This window comes from Tetrao urogallus (genome assembly GCF_951394365.1).
Source record: "Tetrao urogallus genome assembly, chromosome: 2".
Taxonomy (NCBI): domain Eukaryota; kingdom Metazoa; phylum Chordata; class Aves; order Galliformes; family Phasianidae; genus Tetrao; species Tetrao urogallus.
The window spans coordinates 102886819-102904135 of NC_136814.1; the positions used below are offsets into that span (position 1 = coordinate 102886819).

Here is a 17317-nt window from a genome sequence, read left to right on the forward strand (position 1 = left end):
CACAGCGTTGCTGAGAATCAGGGGATTTTAAGTCATGCTGATGAGAGAAGGAATGTGATCTCCTTTTCCTCAGCTGGCTTGGCTGTGGATGTGTATTTGCAATTCACATGATTATTGTGGAACTTATTTCTTTATGTGAGAGTAATTTTCATTTAAAAGGTCTGAAAGTGATGTTTGGTTCACATGTCATCAAATTAGAAACAACCATCTGGAGACTGGGGGGGATTTGGGGGACAGGGGAAAGGTTCAGATTTCTGGTTAAACTCACTTTCGACACAGGAGAAACTTACAGACCATTTCAGCTTCAGCAGTAGGCAGGAGTGCCAGGCGTATGGTCTGCTGTTGTCTGTGTGGGTTCTGTTTTGTTAACTGTCTCTTTTCCTAATTAGGAGGAGCACCAGGATGAAAACATGGACAATGTCAAAACTGTGAAGGAAGAATGGTAGGTTCTCATCTCCCTGAGCTGTTTTCTTTTTCCTTCCTATTTTGTCCTATCAGGACTTTTCAAACTTTCTCTTAAATTTCAGAATTCAGTCTTTTCTGCTGTAGCCTCTGTTCCACATACACTGAAGTTTTTTTTTAAAAAAAAAAAAGCCACAGATTTTTGCTTGAAGATTTCTCAAATACCCAGAGTGTTTCCTAGGTGCTAGAAGTGGCATAAATATTTTACTTAAATGGAAAGACAGGGTTGCAGTTTGCTAACTCACTGTGTACTTTGACATTTAGTATGGAGGTGTTTGGTTTTCCAGATATGCTTGTGAGATAAAGGAAAGGCAGCTTGTTGCCTCAAATAATGCTCCAAGTTTGTTTTGTTCTCTGAGAAAATGAATATAGGCATGGTACAGCGTGCTTCTGAAGTCTTTCTTAATGTCACTGAGTTTTTCTTTACCTAAATACATTAATCCTTAGGGATTCCTACTGTTGCATAGAGGCACTGCAAACAATAATTCCTTTTAATGCAAATGTAGCTCATTACTGTTCAAGTAAGCATTGCTCTGCTTGAATTTATTGCAGAGTTCTTCATAAAACTGGATTTTTTTTTAAGAGCTACATTTTTTTTTTCCTGAATTACTTAAAATAGACATCTGAATCTCCAGTTGAAATAACTCCTGCAATGTTTGCCAAAACCTGCATAATCCTCTTAGTATGCAAAGAATCTAAACTGCAACATAATCGTTCATTCACCTTGCATATATCTGCATTGTGATTGGTCGGAGTCTAACAGAGAAATAGCTGTTACGTATACAATGTTCTACGAAAAGAAGTGGCTGATGCATCTCTTTTTAATATTCTGGCCATCTCCAAGGTATTAAAATCTTCAGTTTTCCTGTATGTGGCTTTTAAAGCTGAAGTCACTGTAGCCTGTATCATGGTGGTGCTTTAAAGATCTTTCTTTTGGTTGCAGTGGTCTGAGTTCCATTCCAAGGATGCATTCCTTGCTCTGATACCATGTTTAGAATCTTCTCATATATGAGTTTGCCTTTCCTATTGTCACTTTTTCATTTGTGCTTCTGAAGTGCAAATAATAGCAGTTACAGGTTCCTGAAGCTGCAAAAGGCATGATACAAAGCTGACTTGATGTCTTCTAACAATCAAGTAAGCTGGTGTAGGGGAGCATGTATTTTAGTACTGAACTTCTAGGGTAACTGCTTGTTGTCTTCTGTGCTGTCTGGAACATCTTTGTTATTTGTGCATTTGTTCTGCAGGATGTGTAAGTCAAGAACTGATGGCCAGATTTTGAATGGTACAGAACAAAGCCATGACTGTTTTGTCAATGACCTTTTTGAAGAAGCTCAGAAGATTGGTGCAATATGCGTGTCTCCAACTACAGTCAAGAACCAGGTAGATGTTGACAAAAAAAATACTAATTTAACATAATAGCACTCCAGGAATACTCCAGAAAACAAATGTAAGAAGTTCAGCAGTTTTATCCAATATGCCTGTAGGAAGATGTATGCAGAAGTCAGACAGCAGTAGGAGCAGTCTGCCATCTCTGGCTGAACCAAACCTATAATTCTGCTTCTGATACCCAAAAACCACTATAGAACTCTTGTTCTGGGACTTAGCTCATGCACTTCTGATTAATTGCTAGAGAGAGAGAGCTTCTGATTCAGTGCAAGGAGTGACAACTGCCATCTCAGGGGAAGTTTGTAAGAGTTGTAGCCTTTCTATGAAGAAATAATCCAGGTTTTTTCACTTACTCTCTTTTATATACTAGTGGTGGCAATGGGATGCTCAGCATGGCTTTGTATGTAAGAGGTTCTGTGCTTTTTATGTATTTCTGTTGCTCCCAAAGATTGGTGGAGGAGAAGCTGGACATGAGCCAGCAGAGTGTGCTTGCAGCCTGGAAGGCCAGCTGTGTTCTGGGCTGCATTAGAAAAAGGGTGGCCAGCAGGGAGAGGGAGGTGATTGTCCCCTCTGCTTGTTTTTGCCCAAAGAAAGCATAATGACTAGAGTGAGGTTTACTTCTAACTGATTGATGCTTAGAAATCTCACTTCCCCCTTGCTGTCAGTCTACCTGTCAAGACAGGGTCAAAACACATTACAGTGAGTCTTCTCTTAGTGTTTTTATTCCATGCACTGGATGGTTCAAAATCATAGGTACTGGTTGGTTATATAAAGCTAGTTTTAAATCAGCGTTAAATTGAAAATTGTTCTTGCTCTACAGGTTGATGTGATCATTAAACTTTGGAAAAATGGATTTACAGTAAATGATGGTGAACTTAGAAGCTACACTGATGTTGGAAATCAGCAGTTCTTGGACTCCGTTAAAAAAGGGTGAGGGAGTTTTTTGTTCCTCATCTGCCTGAGTTAACATGCTTTGGATTACAGTTTGCTCATACTCCAAATTTTTGGCATTGCTTCACTCCAGTAGCCCTGCAGGAGCACGGTCTGCTGACTCTGTCATTTCCTGCCATGCCGATGATTTCTCACATTCACAAGTTTCACATACTGCAACTGAAAGCAGTGGTACAGTTGCTGATGGAGTAGATAAAAGTGAGTGTTGGTAAGAGGCACAGCAGACACAGAATGAAATAAAAAGGAAGTCATCGTGCCCAGTAATAGCCAGTGCTCAAATGGTACTTCTGCTGGCAGTCTGTGTGCACGTGGTTAAGCACGTCTGGTTTGCTGGTCTTTGTTTTCCTCTCATTGATGAAAAGCCTTTGGTGGGCGCAGTTGCTGCATTGTAATTCCGGGAAGCTTCAATCAGCCTTCAATTGCAGTCATCTTCCCTTGTACCAACTTACTATTTCACTCACTTGTGTGTGTATGTAGTGATCTTACTTTTATCCAACTACTGAAATTGAGCATGCTGGAATGATTTCTGCTAGTGTTTGATGGCAGGCGTACTTTAAAAAAGCAGACTGAACATAGAAACCAGTATAATTTGAGCCTTTCACTTGTAGTCTGTTTCCCCATCCCATACAAATAAAAGGGAGAAAATAATTTTGCATCATATTCTTTTACAACTCGTTTTCATGAATGGTGTAATTAATAATTAATTCACATACTATTTTTCATCTCTTTTGTGCTTTACAAGCCCATCAAAAACTACTGATTTTACATTTTACCTTACGCGTGTCACCTGCATTGGTTCTAATAGCAGTTGACTGCGTTGTTGAGAGCCCTCTACTTTCTTTGTGGAAGTCAAAAGTTTACCACCTCCCTTTCTGTTTCCTTATGCAGGTGCTAAGTAACTACCAGATGGTTCCTGCATAATTGGTGATGGTAGGCTAGCACTCAGCACCACCCAGACAAAGGCCTTGTGTTCTGCTTAGGGCAAATAAAGCACTGCTGAGTGATGTTACTGCACTAAAGACTGTAGCTGTTAGGGAGCTGATTTCTTAAAGCTGAGTTTCCTGTTTACCAGTAATTAAACACATTGTTTCTAACCTCAGTCTTTCTCCTTAAAAGTTGATCATTGTTTTCTATGGGTTTTTTTGGGCTTTTTATTCCCATGAGTTACAAAAAAAAAAAAAACTTGCTGTGTATCACTGCAGTAATATTAAACCCTCTGCATGTACTTTGGTGTGGTAACTACTGGGTAAATTTCAGTATCATTCAATGAATTACATTGTCTTATTTTATTGTTCAAGTTGTATTTAATTTGCAGCTCAAGAACTTGGAGTTATTTGCATATCATGCAGTTAGTACGATTATTAATAAATTATTAAAGCATGATCTTTACAAGAGTAAACACAGCTGGTATTAATCATTAATGTGTTTTTGGATACTGAGACAGTATAATAATTCTTTTTCTGATGTCTTTTTTTTTCTTAAGGGAGCTGCCTTTTGAGCTGCAGAAAGTATTTGAGAAGGAAGAGGTAGATGTGAAAGTGGAGGACAAAAAAGATGAATTGTATCTGTCATCAAAAAAGCCAATATTTCATCCCTTTTCTGGTCATGGTTACAGATTAGGAAGGTGAGTAACTTGACGTAATCTGTGCTTGAGTAGCTGAAGGAAAGTATACGTATGGTAAGGGATCGTATAACTCAGATTGGAGGCTACCTCTGGAGTTCCCTAATCCAGGCTTCCCTGTCAAACAGGCTCACGTGTGGGGACAGCTGGGCCTTGAAATTCTGCAAGGATGGAGGCTGTGAAACCTGGTTCAGTGACCTGACCTCATGAGGGAGAAAGTTTTTTCCTTATACCCAATCTGAATTTACCTTATTTCAACTTATATCCTCAGTGTAGAGCCCGATAACCTCCTGTAGGTACTGGCAGGTTGCTGCGAAGGCCCCTCGTACAATTTCTCCCACAGGCTGAACAAGCCCACCTTCTCCATCCTCTCCCCCCAAGGCAGATACTCCAGCCCAGCCACATCTTTGTGGCTCTCCATGGAACCCCCCCCCAGGTTATCAATATTTTTCTTTTATTGGTCTTTTATCGGGGGCCAAATCTGAGTTCAGTATTTAGGCGCGTCTAATGAATGCTGTATAGGGGATTATCAGCTCCTACAATCTGCTGGCTGGGGTCCTGCTCACACAGCCAGGAGTTTAATGACTTTCTTTTCTCAAAATTTCCATGTGAACAGTACTTTCTCAAAGAACTGTTCCCAGTTTCTTTTATTCTGTGACTTAATAAAAAAGCTTTGCTATTAAAAGTTAATGTACAGTACTTTCTATGAAAAAAGGGGAATTTGAGTGTTGGAGCTGAAGAAGACTATTTTGTATTCTGCTGAAGTTCTTCAGCATTTAACTATGTGTTCATTGCAGTTTGACTTCCCACTCATTCTTTACTGTATTCTATGTGGGTGGATAGAGTCAACCAGCACAAAAACTGGACTTGGTTTATGACCATACAGTATTTTGGAAATCCTTTGCACAGGGGCAAGCCAGGAGTTCACCTGTATAAATCTCTGCAACTTTAGCTTACGTCTGCTGAGTCATTTTTCATGTATTTCTGTCATGTAAGATTTGCATGCATGAAAAAGAAGATTTCAGCCTTGGGAATGAAACACAGTGACCAGGAACCTACAGGAAACCTTCAGTGGTGGATCTGCTTGGTGACCTGTAGGCTGTGCTGAAGCCTGAAGTGAGCAGCTTATTCTGATGCAGTGGAAAGGGTTTGCTGTTCAGGCTCAAGCTGAGGAAAAGCATCAGCTGGGTGAGGCTGGGGGAGGAGGTGGGTAACAGAGTAAAAGGCTGATGGGGCAAAGAGTGAGTGGTTTCTGGATGCATTAGAGAAGCAAGCATCTTTGATCAGTTTCATCTGTTTCAGTAGCACAGGCTGTTCATTCAATTGCTGTACGCTTGGGTTGATAGGGTCGATAGGGAGAACTTCCCTTGAGAGGTGGATGAGAAATGCCTCAAGTCTCGCTTCTGGTAGCACTGAAATCCTGAGCAAAGGTCAAGAACTGAATCGTATTTCATTTACCAGTAGGCATGTAGATAGCGGAAGCAGAAAGATCTTCAGCATGCTGGGTTTCTGCTGCTAAGCAGGGCTAAGTGGCAGGTTGTTCAGTTGCTTGTCGTGCTCTGTCATGCCTTCAGCAAGTAATGATCTGGCTTCCCAGTAGGCACGTTAGGTTCTGGAAGCACGCTATTCTCTGACTTTCGCTTGAGTGGTTTTGCACAGAGACATCCCACAACTTGCTCAGCAATTTTGTTCTGTATGAACCAGGATAGAATGCGCCCTCCTGCTGTTGCTGGTCTATTCAGTGCTACGGTATCAGAATGTTTTCTTTCAAGACTACTAAATATTTTTTTGCTGGTGGTAGAAACATGAGCCGTGAGCGTTTTGTAAACTGGTCCTCGCTTCCTGATGTTAATAAATGTTTTGTTTGTTCCAAGAGTAGCATATGGATGCAATGGACAGAAGAGCTTTTGGGGGAAATAATAATACGGTCTGAGATGGACATGCTGTGGTTTAACCCAGCAGTCAGCTTGGAACCACATGGTCTTTTGCTCACTACCCCTTCCTCTCAATGAGCTGGGGAAAGAATTGGGAGGAAAAAAAAGTTTTTATCTCAACCTGCAATTTCTTTTATTTGCTAAGACAGAAAAGGAAGAGAGAAATGGTATCAGTGGTAATCGCAAATATCCGCATTTACAGAACAAGTGATGCACAACACAACTGCTCACCACCCACCAACTTATGTGCAGCCAGTCCCTGAGAAGCAGTAGCCCTCCCTCCCTCCCCCCAGCCAACTTCTTACAGTTTTATTGTTTTTTAAATGATGCCATCTGATATGAAAGATCCCTTTGGCCCTTTGATCTCTTGGATCAGCTGTCCTGGTTCTGTCCCCTGCCAGCTCCCTGTGTCCCCTCATTCACCTCCCTTTGGCAGGACAGTAGGAGAAGCTGAAACGTCCTTGGCCCTGTGTAATCACTGATGAGGAACAAATGAAACATTGATGTGTTATCAACATTGTTTTTCTCCTAAAGCCAAAACATAGCATCATAGCAAATGCTATGAAGAAAATTAACTCTGTCTCAGCTGAAACAAGGACAACGTAACAAGGTTGAAGCTGTAGAACTCCCTGTACACAGTTGCGTTCATGTGCTTAATTAAAAGAGAGAGACAAATGACTGAATGATTTACTTAGCTTGTGACCTGCTTATCAGTTAAACTTCATAATAATCTCTGTAGGTTTTTCTGCTGATGCTCCCAGGTGAATGAATTACATGAGTGGCTGCATTATGGAGTCTCAATAGAAGCTGGTCTGTTGACCACCTCATTAAAATTTGCTTGGGGGAAAAATAGAGGAGCTAGAACTGTTTTCATTTGTTGTTTATTTTTAATGCAACCCAAATGAGTTTGATCCTCTCCATTTATGTTGTACAGGAGAAACAAAGACTTTTCCAATATACCTCAGGTACCTGCATAACGAATGGATATATTCAGGTTTATTTACCCCCACTCAGGTTCACTTAATAGCTTGACTCTCACAAGATTTGCAGCTGAAAATCTCTGTTAAGTTTAACAAGGTATTTTAAAAACCGCCTTAGAAAGGGCCTTAGCTGTGCTGTTGACTGAAATCACTTGTAGCAAAATGGATTTGCTGTATAACATTCTTAGGGTAAAACAGTGTGCTTCAAGATTCTTCCCGTTAGTCTGGGTAAGCACAATACTTAAAGAGAAAAAGCCCAATATTTGAAAAATTGCCTGGAGACTTTTGTATCTCTTCAATCTTTGTAAGATTATCAAGGGAAGATGTAAAAGGAATGAACCGTTAGAAGGAATGATGATGGTTTGATGTCAGACTCATAGAAGACTTACGTTTTTGGTTTGTGGCTTCGGTCAGAGCTCCCACCACTAGATGGCTTTATCTGTCAGTTTACGGGAGCAAATTTAAGTCTAGAAATGCTTTAGAACTTGGTGAGTAGAGTTCTTCTTTCTCTTGCAGCTTAGTTTAATGTGTTGCCTTCAGTGCTGCGTATGTTTGCTATTGAAGAATCATCTCCAATGCTACTACGAACCCTGAGATGTTGAAAGAGGAAAGAGGTGGTTTGAGAACAGCATCAAAGTTTGTGTATATGAGATAGTTGTGTGAACTACAGCTGTAGCTAATGAGACTAAAACATGCCTGGTTTAGCTTGGGCAGAAGTGCACAGTGAGTTGGCTCTCCAGCATCCGCTGTACTGGACACAGCTGGCTCATGTGTGGCTGCTTACATGTCAGTAAGCCCTGAACTGGACTGCACTATCAAGCAGCCAGAGAAAGCTGATCACTGCTGGACTTAAGTATGATTTGCGCTTTATTTTTGTTTTTACTTCCATTGCCAAGATTGTTTAACTTTATCTTGCTGGTGCTTAAGGGTTGTTTTTTTTTTTTTTCCAAATCTGGACTGCAGCTAGGGTTTATTGTTATTGTTGTTGAGCTCAAGCATGACAAGAAGCCGAGTGTGAGATAAGTACATCAATAGGAGCAGATGGATGATAGTAAGTCACCTGTACTTGGACTGCAACCAGAATATTGTACAGGTGCACATCTTGAAATCTATTGCTTCCTATTTCTTGCACCCCACATGGTTTCTGCTTATTGCCTTCATTTGTAGTGAGTATCTCTTATCCTTTGAGATTGCTTAACTTTTTAATTTTTTTTTGGTCAAGTTTCAGTGGAAGAAATCAAAAGTGCCTCTACTGGTTGATAGCCTGGGAGTTAGAACACTTATCTGGACACTAGTGGTAGAGAATTCTTGAAATGCTTCAGATTGAGAAGACTTAGCTTGAATGTATCAAATCAGTAGATATCTTCGTTTTTAATTAAAAATGACCTGTGGCTGTCCTGCATTATGATTAAACTAACACAATACAAGAACATAAGGATGCTGTTGTCTGTAACAGTATTATTAAGATCTGTTGTTCTGTTGTTTAGTGAGTTCTCCCTCAAGAAACAATAGGTGATTTTTTTTGGTGTGTGGAGTGAGCTTTGTCTGAAACCACTGCGAAGCACTCATGTAGTCAGTAGCCACTACAGAGCTCAGAAGAAATGGTAACTCCTTAAATCATTGCTATTGTTTTGCAAGCAAACATCTGCTCATGTTTATGTGCTGAGGATGTGCCCATTGAATCAGGCCTTAGTGATGACTTAAACAGTACATGCTGAACAAGCTTGCTCCTGAAAGCAAAGAAACCTAAGCTCTAGATGTTTCAAAACCAGTATTTGTGCCAGTAATTTTTTTTTCCAAAGACCATACACTTAACTGAAGCCTTCTGTCAAGCTATTTTATGGATCTTTCTTTGCCCTTATGGTACTTTGAGCTGTTGAAAGTGCTTTGCAAATCAAAAGCTAAGTGTATGCATAAGCCTGGGTTTCCACATTAAATCAATTTCTCTAAAGAGTGTCTCTAAACTGAAAGAAATGACGCTGGAGTCTAAATCAAGGCTAACAGCTTTCAGTTAAATTGAATTACTGTAATCACATTGCACTGAAAATTAACATTGAGTATGCAAATTCAAACTTAAGCCCCTTATAGTTTCACCTGTGTGATTAGAGTACAAAAATACACAAAGAATCTCTCTTGTGTGCTTTAATCCTTTGACATGTCAGTTCCCTGTCTTGTAAAATGCTTACTGCAGACAAGCAAATTCTTCAGCACGTTGAAGACTTCCATGTGGAATTATTAGCACAGTTTTCTGTTTTTCTGTTGTTTTTGTTCTAGATTTTTTAATGATATCAAATCCCATAACCTTTTTGCTCTTTGACACAGGGCAGAGAGCTCTAGAAGAAGAGATCTGGACGTCGGTTCAAACTTACAGGGAGTATTAACTTGGGTTTGTTGTTTTTTTTTCAGTGCTACTCCAAGGATAATCTCTAAAGGAAGAGAGGATCATCAAGCAGCTGCTGATAAAAGACGTCTTCCTGTAGTACCCTTAAATGATTTGGAGCCAGTCACGAACATCCAGATCTGGTTAGCGGATGGGGAGAGGATAATTCAGAAATTCAACGTTTCACACAGGTAATGCTGTTATTTGTGCTCGCATCTGAATTATTTGTGCTACAACTGTACGTATGATACGTCCAATATCTGCAACTCATCTACCTCTCCCGTTCACTTAACGTTGCTTTGCTCTTTGGCTCTATCTGGAGTATCTTTTTGAATTTATTTTAGAGAAAATTCATTGTTTTTTAGCAAATAAGTAAGAGGAGTGTGAGAGAAATGTGAGCTGATGTTACGAGTCAGCTCATAACTGAGTGTAAATCAAAATCTATTGAGGAAACTTGGAGGATTTTAGGTTAGTGGAAGTTAAGGTGTATGAATTGTTCACTGCTGGAAGAAACAGTTAAGTGGATTTATGTGGCTTTTATGATGACAAGTCTCTTACAGAATGACTACATCTGGAGCAAATCACTTATTCAAAAAGGAAAACCTGCTAGTTGTTGAGCAGACAGCAGCTGTTGAGTTTCAGAAAATCCACTTGTATTTCTTCCAGCATGTAAAAGGAAGTGGAGGATGTGACTTTGAGCTGAGCCAGAGGATCATGCAGGGAGGGCCAAAGTTAAGCAGGCGAGCTTATTCACCTGCACGTCTGTCCTGTCAGCATGGTTGGAATAAAATGCATCTAGTGTGCTTAATTCTTAATTACTACAGTTTCCAGTTCCCAAAGAGGCTTATAAATGGGGATGAAGTCAGAAGGTGTCAGCACAGCAGATGTATGAAGGAACCTTGAGAAAGTAGGATTAATGGCTTAACATTAAGTTTTGGAACTGCTGTCTTTAGGGACCATTCTCCAATTTGTAACTTGCTGTCACAGTACCATGCAGTGATGTCATATGCAAAGGTTACATTGCCTGTGTTTCTCCCTGAATCACTTTAAAGTGATCGTAGGTTTTAACACAACCCAGACTGCTGTTGAGATAAACTGTAAATAGAGGCTGCCCAGAGAGATTTTGGATCTCCTTCTCTGGAGATACTCAAAAGCCCTTCTGGATGCTTTCCTGTGCTACCTACTGTAGGGAACCTGCTTTAGCAGGGGGTTGGACTGGATGATCTCCAGAGGTCTTACTCCTATCCTATCCTGACTCCTATCCTGACAGTGCTGAGATTATGAATGGTCGGAAGAAGAGCTCAGGTGCTTAACTTGTACTGATTTATTACTCTTAGCAGCCTAAGGTATGATGCAAAATGTTGTTGTGATGTATTGCTGAAAGATCAATTGCTATTTTAATTAGAAGCTCTCAAAGGTTTTATCTTTGTTATTCCAAGTTTAACAGGTTTAAGTATATTAAGGAGTTTTTTTCTTTGTGATAAATAGTATTATTTACAACTGTACTTCAACAGGGGAAAAAAAATCCTTGGGAACCTGTGTCTTGCTTACTCTTGAAAGATTCTTTGCATCTTAGCAGGCATCTTGAATTTACTACTGCTCCTACTTTGGGAGACAGAGGCTACTGTAAGACCTAATTAACTGGTTATCCAGGCAATCTTTGCAAATTTTGCTTTTTCTTCTATGGTTCTGCTGCATGTACCATATACTAAAGGCTTCCTTGTTCTGGCTCTTGGCTATGGAAACATCAAGTAGAGCTCCACCAGCTGGTTAAGAAATAGCAGATTTGTGTGACAGCCATCCATGAGCCATGGGAGCATTTGAATCCTTTTTATTTTCTTGCTCTCGAGTGAACCAAGCACTGAAGGATACCTATTTCTCCATTTCTGTGCCATAAGCTGTTATGTCTCATTCTGTTCCTGAGGTGGTTCTTTGTGTGTTGTGGTTGTGTTCTGTGTTAAGGCTAGAGCACACTGATGCTGAGTCTTCTTTTTTTCTTCTCAGAATAAGCCACGTCAGAGACTTCATAACAAAGTATCAAGGATCAGAGGGAGGTGTTCCCTTCATGCTGACTACTTCGCTGCCCTTTCGAGAACTGCAAGATGAGACGCTGACACTACAGGAAGCAAAGTTGCAAAATGCTGTTGTTGTTCAGAGACTTCGGAAAACAACTGAACCTTTTAGACTCTCAGTGCTGAAAGCTCCTGACAGTGACTGTAAAACTGCTGCTGCACCTAATGGACGGCTCAGGAATGAGCAAAAAACCGCTATCAAAAGCACAACTTCAGATCAGTTTATAGCTAACTGAAAGCTGCACACAGGCAGAACTAGACAAAACGTAACCAGCAATATCTGGATGCACTATCATTCTTACCTAGTGTGATCTTAGGGAGCAGGTGTGTGCTGTGCTGTAATTTGCTGTGACAAACATATTTTCAACTAATTTTGGTGATCAGAGCCTGACTGAATAATGCAGCAGAGGTAACTGTACGACAGGGGTTATCCTTATGATTTCCTTGGCTTTGCTAGCATGTTCTTTAATGAGTATACTTAGGTGGAATGGAACTCTGAGACTTAATTACTACTGGTAACACACTTTAGGGAAAAACAATATTTATTTTTGCACTTTGGACTAAAGAGAAACTGAACTGATTGATTTAATTTATACTTCAATATAAGTTGCTCCAGTTTCCCTTCTTGTTTTAGTAACTGGCAATAGATGCTGCAGGGAAGTTCACATTTGAACTCCTCTAAGTATTTTGAAAATCAGTGTAAGTATCATTAGTATTTAATTAGTATTTCATCACAATATCTGCAGTGTGAATGTCTTATTAAGTCTTCACATGATGGTAGGTGCATGTGTGAGAAGATTGAAATTAGGTAGCCTGGTGCATACTGGACATGAAGTGCCTCAAAGTAAGCTCTGAAGGAATTGTTATTCCTAATGGTTGAAGTGTTTTCTGTCTCTTGTGTTCTGCTACAGGTATCTTACAGACAGGGTGATGTTAAACTACCTGGCTCAGTAGGATACAGATCTGCTTTTAGCCTCGTCACAGAGAAACTTCATTTTTCTGTAGTTTGCCATGTGGCTGTAGTGGCTTAGAGGGACACAGCTGTTTTTATACTACATATCTGTCTCTGTCCTGAGCTAGCCATCTGATGAGATGTCAACAGCATGTAGGCAAACTTCAAAGATATGTAAAATCTGTATTTGAAAACTGAGGCTTCTCCTCTACGCCTTCACCCCGTTTCCATCCAAATCTTTTTTCTTTTTTTTTTTTGTCCTTGTGCTTTTGGCATAAGATTTGTACCCAACCATCCCAGGTTTTGCTAAAGGAGAACATTAAGGACTAAATATATATATTTTGTACTGGTTGTGTTAAATCACATACGGGTTTGTGTATGGACCTAGAGTCTCTCGGTAAAGACTTTGTTGGGGCCTTCAATAAATGCTGACTTGTTTGTGCTACCTACACAAATGGGTGGTTGTCAGAGTTGAACTTCTTTTGCGTGGTTAAAGATCATTTTGGGCTTCTCTGTTCTTCTAAATAGAAAATTATTTAATTGAAATGACTAATTCTTTCTAAAAGTCCTGTTACTTCATGCTAAGGATGGACTTATTTCATTTACAGGAACATAAAACTGCCAGTTTTGTTCCAGAGTCTCTCTCAGAGTCGCAGGATGGCTGAGATTGGCAGGGACCTCAGAGGGTCCATCTGATCCAACCAGGGGAACTCAAAGCAGAATGCCAGCACCACATCCAGGTGGCTCTTAGAGATCTCCAAGGAGACTCCACAGCCTCTTTGGGCAACTTTGCAACTTTTTCAGTGCTGGAGCACTGAGGACATTTGAGGACAGTCAAATTGAAGTCAACTGCACAAATAACTACTCGCATGTATTCAAAAAGCGAATATCTGAAAGCTATGCAGTACAGTATGCACTGCTTTCAGTGCTATAAACTTGCTGTGTTACTGCATCATTCAGGTTTGTGTAGCAAATTATACAATTGCATTTTGTTTGCTCTTCCATTCTCTCTTCCATTACATGAAAAGCCTGCCAAATCTCTAGCTGTAGGAAAAAATATCCAGACAAATTCCTTGATAAAACTGAAGAGACAAGTCACTTGCAGGCATATATTCTACCCTTAGCTTGAACAGTGGCTTTAATTCATCAGTTCTTTTGGATTAGTCTTAATGTAAAACCAAATATTAGAGAAATACACATGCTTGATTGTAAAACACAGTTATTCTTATCTAAAAGGTTCATGTAACTTCAAAGTAGCAGTACGCTACTCCTGTGTTTACAACAGAAATTAAATGAAAAGATTATGAAGTGTTTATGTAAAATGGAATTTAAAAGGAGAAAATACGGTGTTTAGGTAGGTAAGGTTGTTTTGCTTGTTGTCAGAAGATTAGGTTTTTGGAAAGGAGCTTACTATTTCAACATTGATTCATTCCTGCTACCAGTGTTTTAAGAGATCAGGTAGGTTGATTCTCTCTTGGCTATACAGTGTGCTTTCCAACTCTTTCCAGCTTTGGTAGACTTCAGTGTGTTTGTAGTCTGAAGTGCTGAAAGAAATTGAATGATCTTAATTACAGAATCATGGAATGGCCTGGGCTGATCATCCAGTTCCAACCCCCTGCTGTGTGCAGGGTCACCAACCAGCAGACCAGGCTGCCCAGAGCCACATCCAGCCTGGCCTTGAATGCCTGCAGGGATGGGGCATCCACAGCCTCCTTGGGCAACCTGTTCCAGTGCTGGGAACGGAATGGGAGCAGATATCTCAGAAGTCAGGATTAGTGCAGTCAGCACCATTTTATATTTGACTAAAAAGTACTTTCAGGAAATTAAAAAAAAAAAAAAAAAAAAAAGAGCAAGAAACTGTGATTGGGTAACACTTCCTAACAGAGAGAAAATGCTTGGAGTGAATACAGAGCTGTTTTAGAACTAATTGGTTTTGGTCAATTTGTAAGACTGATGAGGCTGTCCAGATACTAGGGGCAGCTCATCTGTTGCTCAGTGCTGTAGACACCTATTGTGCTTTGGCCAGGGAGAGGAAATATTTTATCTAGTTTTTCCTTTGTGAATAAGTACGTAAGTGTAGCTAAGAAAGATTTCACATATTTTGGATATAATGTCTGAAGTGAAAGAGAAGAACCTATGTGTTGAGTTTGAGCTAAGCATTCCGATGTTAAAAATATTCCAACTTGCATCTAGCTTAGAATTTGTTCCAAAAATACCATGTTGGGATAAGGCACTGAGCAGTTCAGCATCCACCCTTAGCCCTTAAGGACACTTTGGGGTCTAAATGCTTTTAAGTGAAACCTAGTAATTTATTAGCTGGATTGATGAGCTGAGTGCAATGGGATGGAGTTTCAGCAAGACCAAGTGCTGGATACTGCATTTTGGTTGCAAAAACTCCGTGCATCGCTACAGGCTTGGAGCAGAGTGGCTGGCAAGCTGTAAGGAGAAGGATGTGGAGGTATTAACCAACAGACAACTGACTGTAAGCCAGCAGCGTGCCCAGGTGGTGAAGAAGGCCAACGGCATCAGCGGTATCACAGAATCACAGAATTGTAGGGGTTGGAGGGGACCTCCAGAGATCATCGAGTCCAACCCCCCTGCCAAAGCAGGTTCCCTACAGCAGGTCGCACAGGTCGGCATCCAGGCAGGTCTTGAACATCTCCAGAGAAGGAGACTCCACCACCTCCCTGGGCAGCCTGTTCCAGTGCTCCGTCACCTCACTGTAAAGAAGTTCTTGCGCATGTTTGTGCGGAACTTCCTATGCTGCAGTTTCCAGCCGTTTCCCCTTGTCCTGTCTCCACTCACCACTGAAAACAGTCTGGCCTCGCCATTCTGCCCCCCACACCTTAGATATTTATAGACCTGGATCAGGTCCCCTCTCAGTCTTCTCTTCTCCAGGCTGAACAGACCCAGTTCACTCAGCCTTTCCTCATAGGAGAGATGCTCCAGGCCCTTCACCATCTTTGTGGCCCTCCGCTGGACTCTTTCCAAGAGATCCTTGTCTTTTTTGTAGTGGGGAGCCCAGAACTGGACGCAGTACTCCAGATGAGGTCTTACCAGGGCAGAGTAGAGGGGGAGGATCACCTCCCTCGACCTGCTGGACACGCTCTTTTTAATGCACCCCAGTAAGCCATTGGCCTTTTTGGCCACAAGGGCACACTGCTGGCTCATGGCCAACCTGTCATCCACCAGGACACCCAGGTCCCTTTCCGCAGAGCTCCCCTCCAGCAGCTCATCCCCCAACCTGTACTGGTGCATGCAATTATTCCTAGCAGAAATAGTGTAGTTAGCAGGATCAGGGAGGTGATGATCCCACTGTACTGCACTGGTCACAGGAACGGACCGATGGTTGGATCTCATTGGTCTTTCCAGCCTTAGTGATTCAATGAACTTGTGGTAAAGCCAGGTACTTTGCTAAACTTTGCTAAAAACGACTGTAGTGTTGTGATAGAATGACTTTTTAAAATTCTTCCTTCTTTCAGAATTTTGCTACGTGGTTGTGATGGTCCTTATTACCACCAAGTGAGCATAGCAGATAATGAACCGCAGCAGCAGCTCTATCTGAAGGGGAAATGCTGCACGCATAGCTTAGCCGCTGCCTTTACGAGATGCTTGTTGGTGTGTTTAAACCATCTTTGACAAACAGGAAAAGAACTCGTCGTTGAAAATGCACTTCTTGCCACGGACTTACTCGCTGAGGGAAGTGCTGTCGGTGGTGAACTTGTACTGCCTAAATTAAGACAGCAGCCGTCGTGCTTCGTAGTCTTGCAACAGGTCCGAGCGCTCCGTGGCCGAGGAGTTGCTGCCCGCTCCTCAGGCGCGGGGCTCTGAGGGGAGCGGCGGGGCGGGCTCGGGTTCGGGCTCCCTTTGCCGCGGGCGCTCCCGCTGTCCAGCGGCTTCGGGTAGAATAAAGCCTCAGTGTCACCTCTCGGGGCAGAGCGAGGGCGCGTGTGAGGGCACGGCAGGCCGGAAAGGTACCCGCAGCCCTCGCGGGGAATGCCTCCCCCCGAGCACGGAGAGCAGAGATAGCACCGTCGGCTCCTCACGAGCGCTGCGGGCGGGAAGGGGGGGGCATCGCCTGCGCTGTCCCTCTCCTTCCTTCCGCCCCGGGCACGCAGGTGTCGGACGGGGCTGTGCTGTCCGCAGTACCATGGCGGGGGCTGCGAGGGACAGCCCGGAGCGGGAGGAGGAGAAGGTAAGCGGCTCCCGAGTGGGGGTAGGTGACTGCCGGGTCCCGAGGCGCCGAGAGGTGGTCTGCAGCTTTCCGTCCTCGGCGAGAAGGGAGTGTGCGCGTCGGAGGGGCTGTGAGAGAGCTGAATTCTTCAGCTGTTTGATCTCTCCTTCTCTGTCATCGAGATCGATGTACCTCTGATGCTTTCCCTCGAATAGAAGACAATCCTTGCTGTCCCATTTGGCGGCTGGAGAAAGCACATTCACGCCCTGCGGCTGTCCTTCCGTCTAGGCACACGTGTCTGTAGCAGGAGAGAGCCGTGAGGGCGCTGAGCTCCTCAGGCAGCCGCTCCCCATCGGTGCTGCAGGTGTGAGGCGGTTCCAGCGCTGCCATCCATCCCCGGTGCTC

The 17317-nt window shown here is 42.2% G+C and overlaps 2 protein-coding genes across 2 annotated transcripts in view; both read left to right on the forward strand.

Annotated features, from left to right (window-relative positions):
• Positions 1-410: 410 nt before the first annotated feature.
• On the forward strand, positions 411-12022 carry UBXN2A (UBX domain protein 2A; the record flags this gene model as incomplete). The annotated part of the gene is made up of 6 exons (XM_079550386.1): positions 411-442; positions 1707-1842; positions 2669-2778; positions 4283-4423; positions 9741-9905; positions 11719-12022. The coding sequence occupies 6 exons, from the start codon at positions 411-413 to the stop codon at positions 12020-12022; spliced, it is 888 nt and encodes a 295-aa protein (XP_079406512.1).
• Positions 12023-16888: 4866 nt separating this feature from the next.
• MFSD2B (MFSD2 lysolipid transporter B, sphingolipid) overlaps positions 16889-17317 on the forward strand; it is a gene marked incomplete at both ends in the record, with an annotated part of 33485 nt that continues 33056 nt past the window's right edge. The window contains one exon of the mRNA XM_079532510.1: positions 16889-16933. Within this exon, the coding sequence (XP_079388636.1) occupies positions 16889-16933 (45 nt within the window). The remainder of the gene's footprint in view (positions 16934-17317) is intronic.